Source organism: Balaenoptera acutorostrata, chromosome 5 (genome assembly GCF_949987535.1).
Source record: "Balaenoptera acutorostrata chromosome 5, mBalAcu1.1, whole genome shotgun sequence".
Lineage (NCBI taxonomy): Eukaryota > Metazoa > Chordata > Mammalia > Artiodactyla > Balaenopteridae > Balaenoptera > Balaenoptera acutorostrata.
The window spans coordinates 142953507-142966039 of NC_080068.1; the positions used below are offsets into that span (position 1 = coordinate 142953507).

General features: G+C 43.0%; 1 protein-coding gene across 4 annotated transcripts in view; it reads left to right on the forward strand.

Annotated features, from left to right (window-relative positions):
• HAUS3 (HAUS augmin like complex subunit 3) overlaps window positions 1-12074 on the forward strand; it is a 36633-nt gene extending 24559 nt beyond the window's left edge. For 3 of the 4 annotated variants that reach the window (XM_057546574.1, XM_057546572.1, XM_057546573.1), the window contains exons 4-6: window positions 2501-2580; window positions 4527-5030; window positions 11556-12074. In XM_057546574.1, coding sequence (XP_057402557.1) covers window positions 2501-2580; window positions 4527-5030; window positions 11556-11756 — 785 coding nt within the window. In that variant the 3' untranslated portion in view covers window positions 11757-12074. The remainder of the gene's footprint in view (window positions 1-2500; window positions 2581-4526; window positions 5031-11555) is intronic. The other variant, XM_057546571.1, reaches the window with a different exon arrangement.
• The last annotated feature ends 459 nt before the right edge of the window (window positions 12075-12533 follow it).

Consider the following 12533-nt stretch of genomic DNA (forward strand, 5'->3'; position numbering starts at 1 on the left):
AGCTCCCTTGACCCTGTGGGGGACAACTATACAGGACCATGCCAGGTCCAGAGCAGGCGTTTGTAGCGGCCGCATCTTGGACCAGTCCTCCCTCCTCACTCCCCTACAGGCGTTGATCCTGAGAGCGCTACCCCAAAACCTTTGTGAACGCAAGCCTTCATCTCAGGGTCAGCCTCCCAGGGACCAGACCTGTGCCAGTGTATGGGTATAACATACTCATGTACATAAATGGGGAGATTTGGTCATTGTTTTAAAAAATGGGATCATATTTTCACAGATCTCTGCATCTTCAAGTCAACTAATACAGCTCATTATTTTCAATGGCTCTGTGCTTCATGCTGTGGATGTTACATAATTTATTCATCGACTGCCCTCTTGATTGGTATCTGCTTTGTTTTCAGTCCTTTGCCATAAAGCAATACTGTCATAAATGTTTTGCTTTAAACCTATTTACTGTTGCACATATTTCTATGAAGCAGATAGCCAGGAGTGAGGTGGTTTGGTTAGGTGATTTATATATTTATATCTCTTTGTTTTTATTGAGGTTACAACACACACGCACACACACAGCACAATTATTCTAAGATTATAGTTCAAAATTTCACAAACTGAACACCCGTTATAACCTTCACCCAGATCAAGAAACAGAACATTGGTAGCATCTCAGAGGCCCATCTTTCCTCCCTTTGGGTTCGTCCTTTTCTTCCCAGCTCCTGAGAGTGATGTGTGTATTTTTAATTTTAATAAGTGTTGACACTGTGCTTTCCAAAAAGATCCTAACCATTCACATTTTTACCAGCAATGAGTGAGACTCCCTCTTCTCCTCCATCTCCAATTATATTTAGTTTGTGTTTCCCTGACTACTAGTGAGTTTGAGTATTACATCATGTTTGTTTGCTTTTTGGATTTGCCATTTTGTGTGTTGCCTCTCCCTATCTTTTGCTCTCTTTTGCATTGAATCGTTTCTTTTTTGGTCAGTGTAACTTGTATAATAAAAGTATTAACCCTTTGTCTTTTTTGTCCCAAATAGTTTTCCCAATGTATTATTTTCTTTCAGAAGTGGTGCTAGTTGTACTATCCCTATTCATTGATCTATCCTTCTCTACTGCATTAAAATGCCATCTTCATTGTATATTAAATTCTCATAAGTCCTGGGGTCAGTTTCTGGATTGTCTACTCTGTTTTAGAGATCTTTTTGTCTATTCCTATTCAAATACCTTGTGGATTTGATTACAGTGCCTTTATAGTATGTTCTGATAATCTGGCAAAGCAAGTCTTCTTTTATTTTTTTAAAAAACTTACCTTTCTGGGACCTGCCTGGTGGTCCAGTGGCTAAGACTCCACGTTCCCAATGCAGGGGGCACAGGTTCGATCCCTGGTCAGGGAACTAAGATCCCGCATGCTGCATGGCGCAGCCAAAAAAAAACCTTACCTTCTCTATTTTCAGACATTTAATATTTCATATGTACTTTGAAATTATTATTTTTTTCAATTAAAAGAACCCTGTAGGGTGTCTGATGAGAATTACATTAATTTAAAAAAATATATGTATTTATTTATTGGCTGTGCTGGGTCTTAGTTGTGGCACACGGGATCTTCACTGCTGCGTGCAGGATCTTTTAGTTGTGGTATGCGGGGTCTTTAGTTGTGACATGCAAACTCTTAGTTGCAGCATGTGGGATTTAGTTCCCTGACCAGGGATCGAACCCAGGCCCCCTGCATTGGGAGTGTGGAGTCTTAGCCACTGGACCACCAGGCAAGTCCCTGCATTAAATTTATATTTAGGAGAATTAAATATTTTGTTCATATCTCAGTGCTATGTTTTTCCATTTGTATAGATCATGCTTTATGCCATTTTATAAGATTTTAAGTTTCCATCATTGAGTGCCTTGTGCCTTTCTTGTTAAATTAATCCTGAGTGTAACTTTTCTCTATTGCAAGTGAAAGATTTCCCCCATTTGCATTTCATCGTTGTTATCGTTGCTATAGAGAGAACGTACATCCCAGAGGTTACGAGCGGAGACTTGAGTCATGGTGACTGGGGTTGAACCCAGGTTCCATCACTTCCTGTCCAGCCCAAGCTTATTAAAATTAAAACGAAATCTAAATGAGAAGTTTGTATTAATGATATTTTACTGAAGTTCTAATTGTTCCATTACAATATTATTCAGTCTAAGAATTTCTTCACCTTTAATACTTACAAGCTTTCTGTAAAATGGTGAACTTGGGTTTTCAGAATCAAGTATTCAAATGCAAATACCAAGTAATACTTTTTAATAAACACTTCATGATTACATAGATCTGTCTCCAGTTAATCTGAAGATACTTTGCATAAATGTTTATTACAATGGTAGTATGCATTTTGGTTGTTAATTTTACTACATTGTTTTAATTAAGTAAATAATGAGTAAATGATTATAGAGGCTATTTTCAATGTTTAGCTAATTATATGATTTTAATTTCTTTATTCCCTCATGCTTCCTTTCTGTGTCTTTTAAAGCTGCAGAAGTGGTGGACAAATCCAGTGTTAGGTATTCAGTACTACTTGAAGATGGGAAGAATCAATCACTGGAAAAAAAGGTGAATCCTTGCAAGTATGACTAATTCTAAACAGATAACTTTCATTCATTCAATAAATACTTATCAAGTGTCTACTATATGCTAGGCACTGTGAATGCAACGGTTAAAAAAACAAAAGGAGTTCTCCAGGAGCTGATAGTTTAATTTGTATGAGGGGACTAGGAAGACAGAGAAGCACAATATTTCTGTATGATGCGGTGAATTAGTGTCACAATAGGAGACAGGGCCAAGTGCTTTGGGAACGATAGGGGAGATGGCTAACCCAGTTTTTGTGCTGTTTCATTCTGCTTTTTCTGGGAGGTGGGGAGAGGAATCTGGGACGTTTGTCTGAAGTATGAACACTCTGACTTGAGGTCTAAAGGATGACTAAGAAATGGTCAGTCTAAAGATCCTCACCTTTAGAGAGTCGGGGAAGGACTTTGGGAAAATTTTTTAGGTTAGGGGAAGAGAGCTTGGAACTTTGGGGTAATGGAAATAAAGAGAAGTTCAGAAAGAAAGGGGTATAAAATTTACAGTGGGTGAGTTACGTGGTTTGGGCTTGGGAGAGAGATGAGAAGAGGTCATGTAATTACCCAAGACCTTATATAGGAAGCAGTGGTGGAGGTGACATAATGGTTAAGAGAGTGGGCTCTGCAGCAAACTGCCTGTGTCCAAATCCAAATTTAACTTAGTCTAATATAAGCTCCCTTAGTAAATCCCTGGATTGATGGGATGGTTATTTGCCCCTGAAGTGGAAGGAGGGGCATCTTTGACAGGGAAGGGACTGTGCAGCCCTTTGAAAGTGAATGGAAATTCTCTCTCCCAAAGGTGTTCAAACTGTGCTCCTTCAATCCCTAAGGCAGAGGTCTTCAAATCATTTTGCTCCCTTTCTCACAAAAGACTTTTGAAAAGCCATGTATCTCCTGACATATTTTTAAGCTGACGTTTAAAATATTCATCACAAGTTTAAAAAGTTTCATAGGACAAGATTTCTGGTGTATTAATAATATTGACATTTAAAAAACTGTTATATCACAGTTTAAAATACGTCCACTAATATCTAAATACTGTACTCTGATAACTTGATATCTACACTCATTCCTTTAAAAAATACATGAGCAGGATATTCTTCAACAATCTGAATTTTTATATTTTCCTTTTCCTTCTTGACTCCTTTTCTTGTATACTCCTCCACAGAATTTTTAATGTGATATAATTTTATGTTTGGAAGTCTTTTCTTGAAAAGCATGCAATATTTCTCTGCAATAAAAATGACTATAAATTTAAATTTTCTGTGATCATGTGACCGTGTTAAAACATTTTCTTTCAAAATTATTTTTAAAGTATTATTGGTATACGTTTGTTCAGAATAGCATAAATATATCATAAAATCTGAAAAATAAACATAAAAAATAAAATTTTATTGCAAATGAATCCTACGGTGAAACGGAGAGATGCTTTTTCCCCCTCAGTCTGTGAATTGATGAATGAATATTGCGCAATGCTAGATCGAAACAGGAAGAGGATTGCTGCCGAGCTGTATTTTTAAAAAAATTTTAGTAGCTAGATTAACATATTATTGACTAGTTGTGGTGATTTAATTTTCTCTATAAATGGCCTTTGGTTGGAAGTTGTCAGTGGTTCATCCTCACTCTTATGCACGTGTGCAGCACACTCCCCTCCACGGCATCTCCTGTTACACGCACGGCGCCAGCGCAGGGCTGTGGTGGGAGACTTCCTAAACTAACTCCTGCCTATTCCAGCCCAGGATGCAGATACGCACTCCTACCTGCTTGAGGAAAACCACTGCTCTGGAAGACACTCCATAGTTCATTAGAAAGTTGGATCATAGTTAATGTGAAGCTGTGTTCCCACTTTACCTTAGATAAGTTTTATCAGATTTTACTTTGGTTTAGACCTGTCTTATGAATCCATATTCTAGTGAAATATTTTCCATTTTTCTATAGAATCTTAATTCTCTTACGAGCCAGACATCAAGAGTTTCCATCAAGTTCTCTTCTCAGTCCTCAAGTATCAGACTCACAGATCAACTGTCTACTGACCAAAACCAGAAGAATATCAGCTCATTGGCTTCTTCCAGGTGTTTAATTCCACAGTGTGACCAAGAGGCTTCAGTTCTACGGAAAATGGAACATAAAAGAAAACACCTACCAAAGGAAAACATAAATAATGAAAACAATAAAGAAAGCATGAGTCTTAAAAGAAAACATATCACATGTAATAATTCATCAGAGAAAACAAGTAAACTTATGGCATTGGAAGAAGATGCTGATGAGGTTGAAGCCTACCTAAATTCTAGGAACTCAAAAGCATTCACAAACAATTTTTGTGATATTAGGTATTTGGATGCTTTGGAGAAAAGCCAGCTGATTGAAATGCTCAAACAGGCAGTAGCTCTGGTGGTAACTCTGATATATAAGGATGGCTCAACTCAGCTGAGAGCAGACCAGGTTAGTAAACGGTATTGGTTTTTGTGTGTTTGTTCTGTTTTGTTGGCACCATAAAAGAAACCCATTTTCTTAGTGTCTGATTTTTTTTTCTTTTTTTATATATAAATTTATTTATTTTATTTTTGGCTGTGTTGGGTCTTCGTTGCCGCACGCGGGCAGCAGGCTTTCTCTGTGTTGTGGCTAGCGGGGGCTACTCTTCTTTGCAGTGCGCAGGCTTCTCATTGTGGTGGCTTCTCTTGTTGCAGAGCACAGGCTCTAGGCGCGTGGGCTTCAGTAGTTGTGGCCTGTGGGCTGTAGAGCGCAGGCTCAGTAGTTGTGGCGCACGGGCTTAGCTGCTCCGCGGCATGTGGGATCTTCCTGGTCCAGGGCTCGAACCCGTGTCCCCTGCATTGACAGGCGGATTCTTAACCACTGCACCACCAGGGAAGCCCAGTGTCTGATTTTGATAGGAGAGCTAGAAGTAAGATTTTAAGCCTTCCCCTTTCCCCCAGGGGTGAATGACTGATACTTCATAGTTCTCATTAGGTTAAGAAACTGCTGAATGTTTTCCAGAATACTTGTACCATTTTATATTACACCAGCAAAGTGTGAGTTTCCAAATTCTCCACCTCCTTGTTAATACTTGTTGTCTTTTTTATTTTAGCTATTCTGCTGTGTGTGAAGTGGTATTTCATTGTGGTTTTAAATTGTATTTCCCTAATAACTGGTGACATTAAGCATCTCCTCATATGCTTACTGGCCATTTGTGTATCTTCTTTGGTGAAATGTCAATTCAAGTCTTTTGCTCATTTTTTTTTTTTTTTAAAGGATTTTCTTATTTATTTATTTATTTATTTATTTATTTTTGGCTGTGTTGGGTCTTCGGTTCGTGCGAGGGCTTTCTCCAGTTGCGGCAAGCGGGGGCCACTCTTCATCGCGGTGCGGGGACCGCTCTTCATCGCGGTGCGCGGGCCTTTCTCTATCGCGGCCCCTCCCGTCGCGGGGCACAGGCTCCAGACGCGCAGGCTCAGCAATTGTGGCTCACGGGCCCAGCTGCTCCGTGGCATGTGGGATCTTCCCAGACCAGGGCTCGAACCCGTGTCCCCTGCATTAGCAGGCAGATTCTCAACCACTGCGCCACCAGGGAAGCCCTTGCTCATTTTTAAATTGGGTTATTTGTGTTTTATTTTGGATCTGTAAGGGTTCTTTATATATTTTAATACCAGTCTCTTGTCAGATATATGATTTGCAGTTCTCCAAATCTGTGGCTTGTTTTTATCAATTTCTTGACGGTGTCTTTTGAAGCACAAAATGTTTTAATTTGATGAACTCCAGTTTACCAAGTACTTTTTTATTGCTTCTGCTTTTGTTGTTATATTTAAGAATGCTTTGGGACTTCCCTGGTGGTCCAGTGGCTAAGACTCCGCACTCCCAATGCAGGGGGCCCAGGTTTGATCCCTGGTCAGGGAACTAGATCCCACATACTGCAACTAAGAGTTCGCATGCTGCAACTAAAGATCCTGCATGCCTCAACGAAGATCCCACACACCTCAAGGAAGATCCTGCGTGCTGCAACTAAGACCTGGCACAGCCAAATAAATAAATAAATATTTTTTTGAAAAAAAGAATGCTTTGCCTATACCAGGTCATGAAGATTTACTGTATTTTCTTCTAAGAATTTATAGTCTGAGCTCTTACATTTAAACCTGTGAGCCGGGACTTCCTTGGTGGTCCAGTGGTAAAGAATCTGCTGTACAATGCAGGGGACGTGGGTTTGATCCCTGGTCAGGGAAATAAGATTCCACATGCCGCGGGACAGCTAAGCCCACACGCTCTAGAGCCTGTGCACTGCAGTGAAGATCCTGAATGCCACAACTAAGACCTGATACAGCCAAATAAATAAATATTAAATATATACACACACACACACACACACACACACACACACACACACACACACACACACACACACACACACACACACACACACACACACACACACACACACTTTCCTCCCTTTCCAGAAGAAATTTTTTAAAAAATGGTATTGAGATTCTGGATGTAGAGAAATACAGAAAAATGCATCTTTGAGGTCCAACACAGAAATACCGAGTGCTTCCTGGCACTCAGGAGGGTGTGTGGGTTTGGCACCACTGGGTGAATAGGGATGACTGCCTAGTTCACTGCTCGTAAGTCTTGCACAAACCGATACTCCCCATTAGGCCTCTGAACAGCGGTGATCGGGGTGTTACAAGGGGATTGGCAGGGCCTAATGAGTCCGTGTTTTAGGAATTTGGTGAGCAGCTGTTGGATCCCCCTCAGGGCCTCAGGCTTTAAAGGATGTTATCGCCAGGAGCTGGGGCCAGCTGGGGTTGTCGTTTGGGCATCCCACAGGAGGGTGCTCAGGACATTCCCTTTCCCAGTGCCCCTCCTTCCAGAAAGAGGCACACTGATTCCTGCCCAGGTGGTTCCTGGGCTGCTGGTCTGGTCTTCTCAGCTGTCTAGTGTCCCCTCAAGATGGCGGGTGGATCAAAGCAGCTAAGAGCTGTGTTTCCTTTATTAATCTCCTATCCGTGTTGGCCTCCTTTGCCATGTCCTCGTTGTTATAGACCTTGAAGGCCTCCTCTACCAAGGTTGACGATGGGGTTTGGGGCCCAGCTTCAAGCTTTTGTAATTTCCTCCTGATATGAGGAGAGGACTGGGTGATAAAATGCATGGCCAATAGTGACCTCCCTTCTGCAGACTCAGGGTCTGTATTGGTGGACTTCCTGAATGCCTCTGTCACCCGACTCAGGAAGACTGCTGGGTTTTTATCTTTTTCCTGTGTAATCTCTTGGACCTTATCATAATTTACGGGCTTCACCATACGCCCTTTCATTCCTTCTGATAAACAAGTAATATAACGTCTCATCCTGGCTTGGCCTACATGATCCTCACAATCCCCGTGGGGGTCCTGTTGTGGGATTGCGTCACCAGTTCAATAAATGTGGTGCTGCGTGTTGGTGGCCACTAGGCTGTCTGTGTGTTCCCTGGCCTTTCTTAGTGTACATTCCTTCTTGTCCAGGGGGCAACAGTGGTTCAGAATAACTGTAATTCTTGCCATGTCAGGGAAAACATTAACCCCAGCATAGTAAATTTGTCCTAAACTTGTCATGGTTCTATGAGAACCTGCCAAACCCCTCCTTACGGATTCCTAAGTCTCCCATCAAGAAGGAGACATGCACTCTAGTAATTCCCTATTCCCGTCAGCTGCTTCCCAGAGGGGGTAAAGGCCCTGTGGTGTGGAAGTGGGGGCTAATTTTGAACCTGATCAGGGCCCCACTGGGGACAGCACTGGGGGCTCTGGTTTCAGGGCTCCTGGCTAAACGGGGTAAGGTGGGGGTCGAGGGGCTGAAGGTGATGTTGAAGGGGAAGAAGCCCTATGAGAAAGAGGCCCAATGTGCCAATGACTAGTTGGCGGTTGAAAGGGGATCTGTGAGAAAGTCTGGCTCTAAATCTTTTGGGGACAAAACAGAAATAGAGGCCACACACACAACAGGAATCCCTCAAATCGGGGTCTTGATAAAGTTTCATAAAGGCCTGCACATAAGGGAACTCCCCCCATTTGGGGGACTGCTTACAATATTTTGGTCCAGTTGTAAAATGGTGCTAAAGTTAAGGGATCCATTCTGTGGCCACTTCTTCCGGTCACCCAAGGCATATTGGGGCTAGGCTGTGTTGCAAAAGAAGATGGTTTTTAAACCATCTAATTTAAACTGTCCCCAATTTTTAAGAATTTTAATCTTTGGGGGCATTTCCCATGTTTACATATAAATCTGGTGGCTAACAAACTGAGATCCTGGGGCTGGATGGAGTCCTCAAGACCCGGCATAACAAAGCCAAAGGGTGAGATGACAGAGGAGACCTCAGAACTCCCTTCCCCACAGTTGAACACACAGGACAGAGAAATATTGGGGGGTTGTGTAAAGTTCACCTCAACAGGGGCCTCGGGGGCTGGGGGTTTATATGTATGAAGTAAGGAAAAAGAAATGGGAGAAAGAGAGAGAGCCTGCTGTTTCAGCCTGCCCCTCTGCGTTTGTGTATTCAGGCAGTTCCAGTCTGCCGCGCTCTTCCACAAGGGCCAGTGGAGGGAGGCACTCCGTCCACCACCCACCAGGGTGATCAGACCCAGAAGCCAGCGCTGGTGGGTCTAACCCACAACTGGGACTTTAACCTGGGAAAAAGAAGTTGAGACATTTGTGACCACTGGGCTTCCAGCCACTACCCAGTATGAGGATTGGACCTCTGTCCCTCTCAGAAATCTCCCCTCAAGGAAAGCCCACCGGACCAAGACCTGCGCGGTATAAGGCAAGCCTCTCCCACCTCTGTCACCTGTCAGGGTGAGCCGGTGCCAGCCAGAGGGGGCATGCTCTCACCAACTAAGGAGTTAGGCTGTAGTTGCCCAACACTCACTTTCTCAGAAGGATGTGACGGAGAAGTAGGAGAGGACAGAGAAAGGAGTTGTAGAGAGAGGGAAAGAGATCAGAAGAGGGAAAAAGGACAAAGGGAAAAGGGAAGGGGACAGTTGCCTGAATGAGGATAGTGAGACCCCTGGGGCAACGAGGGCAGACTTACCAAGCCCTGCAGCACTGAAGCAAAGATTCAGGTGGCCACTTGTCAGCTGCAAGGAAGCTGCAATCAGCTGTACCAAATGGGCCCAGATCCTCTCTCAGAGGGGCAAGGAAAAAAAGAAGGCCCCACAGGTCCCAGCAGAGTTGCCAAAAATTGTTACCGACCTGGGCCCTTGGACTCTTTAGTCAATAGAAATTGACAAGAAGCCAGATGAGAATTTCAGGCAAGGCTTTATTGGGTCTCCTGCTACAGCGCAAGGGAGCAAGAACAAGAAACAGGTTCCCTTGCCTGCCCCCTGAGAGGACCTACTTGGGTCCTTAAATGGGGTAAAAATGGGGGTGGGTCTGTGGGTTGGGCATGAGGCACAGCTTAGGGGTCTGCCCACCCCCTTGGTGGTGCCATGTGCAGGGATCATGCCCCGTGCCCTGCTTTTGCCCCCGGCACCTCAGAAATGGCAGTTTGTTTGTGGCCTTTTTGCATCCTATTGCTTATTATGGTCCCAGCTTGCCCTTGCATGCAGTTATTTTTAGTCACTTGTGGTCTCTTTGTATCCTATTGCTCAAGGAGACATTTGTCCAGGTGCAAGCACTCTGGGAGAGGATCCCAAGTCCCGGCCTAGCTCAGTTTTGCCATCTTAGCAGTATTGAATTTTCTGATCCATGAACAGGGGGTGTCCTTTCATTTATTTAAAACTTCAATTTCTTTTAGCAATGTTTTGTAAGTTTCAGTGTAGTGTATAAATCTTGCTTTACCTTTCACTTTTGAAAGGCATTTTTATGGGATAAAGAATTATAAGTTGATAGTTTTTTTCTTTCAGTAGTTTAAAGATGTTATGCCGCTGTCTTCTAACTTGCTTTGTTTCCCATAAGAAATCTGCTATCACCCTTATCTTTGTTTCTTTCTAGGCAATGTGTCCCATCCCCCCTCCCCAGCTTCTTTTGAGGTTTTCTCTTTATCACTGCTTTCAAGCAATTTGATTATGATGTAACTTGGTGTAATTTTCTTCATGTTTCTTGTACTTGGAGTTTATTGATCTTCTTGGTTCTACAGCTCAGCTTGGGAGAATTGACATTATTATTTTGAGTTTTGTAGTCCTTAAAGATGTATGTGTCTCTGTTATGGAGGTCTTCTCTGATTTCTTTCAACAGTATTTTATAGTTTTCAGTATACAGATCCCATACATGTTGTATTGATTTCTACGTATTTAATTTGGGGGAATAGTTATTATAAATGGTAATTTCTTTTTTTTTTTTTTTATGGCTGTGTTGGGTCTTCGTTTCTGTGCGAGGGCTTTCTCCAGTTGTGGCAAGCGGGGGCCACTCTTCATCGCGGTGCGTGGGCCTCTCGCTATCGTGGCCTCTCTTGTTGCGGAGCACAGGCTCCAGACGCGCAGGCTCAGCAATTGTGGCTCACGGGCCCAGCCGCTCCGCGGCATGTGGGATCTTCCCAGACCAGGGCTCGAACCCGTGTCCCCTGCATTGGCAGGCGGATTCTCAACCACTGCGCCACCAGGGAAGCCCTGATTTTTGTATTTTGATCTTGTATCCTGCAACTTTGCTAAACTCACATATTAGTTCCAGGAGGTGTTTTGTTTTGTAGATTCCTTTGGGTTTTCTACACAAACATTTATGTTATCTGTATATAGGGACAGTATAGTTCTTCCTTTCTAATTTATATGCCTTTTATTTCTTTTTCCTGCTGTATTGCATGGGCTAAGACTTCCATTATGATGTTGAATAAGGAGGAGACCAGATTTGGAGAGTGAGATCATGGGTTTGGCTTTTGACCTTGATTGTCATTAAAAGAGGTGTTCATTTACAAATTTTAATTTTAGGCCTTTTCTTTCTGCTTAATTAAAAAACATGACAGATCTTTCTTGAATAAATGCATTGTTTATGTTTGATTTTGGAACTTTATTTTATTGTGTATTCACAGGCTCTGGTTTCCTCTGTTGAAGGCATTGTGATGTTACCAAGGAGCCGTGGAGAGGAAGACAGTGGTCCTCTGGCTGCCCGAGCCTCTGACAGTGTTCTGGAGGAAGGCTTCATGCCTAGTGATCAGTGTATCTACATAAAAACTGAGCCCTCTTCTATCTGGGGCCAAGAACAGGAGGCACATCATCAATTTGCCATGTAAGAAATCTTCACTAATTACCTTAAATCCTACTTTTTCACCTGCTTTATCCTAATTTAGAGTTTCCCAAGCTCCAGTTTCAGTTATTTAAACTTTCAGAAGTTTTGTATGAGCACATGAAAATAAAATGGATCTAAATGACAGAAACCGCTACAAACACCCTCTCTCCCTCAAAGAGCTTCTGGAATGGAGGGTCCGTCTATGGGAGCCTGCTCTGGGATTTGAGTCAACATCACAATGAGAGGTTGGTGAGAAAAGCATCATCTTAAGGCGTGAAAACCCACTGTCGCTGCTGGAGCCCTGGCTGATTTCCTCATCACACTTGTTCTCTCACTCATGGCCTTAGAAAATTAAGTTAACACTGCCTTCAAAGAGTAAATAGTCCTCAATACCACCAAGATATTACTAATTTCAAAGCTTCATTCTGTGAAAGTAGACAAGAAATGTCTCACTTGTATTTGCCTTCCTAGAATCTTAGAATTTCAGAACAGGCAGGGATGCTTCTGCTGCCCCTTCTCAATCCTGAAAAGTCTCGTCGTGGGTTGGAGCCTGTGCCGCTCATCACTGTTTCTTTTCTCACATTGTCAGCCTGACTCACTTCTGCTTTGGGTGGGGGCATCCACCTCCTGTTTGCCCAGCCCTCTGAACTCAAGTCAGTTTGGTGCCTGGAAGGAGCTCCTTGAAGCCACTGCCCTGAAGAGGCGTTCAAGGAGGCTCTGGGTGAGAAGGTGGGGGCCTGGTCCTGGCCCTTCCTGCCTAATACATTCTCGCTGGGCTCTG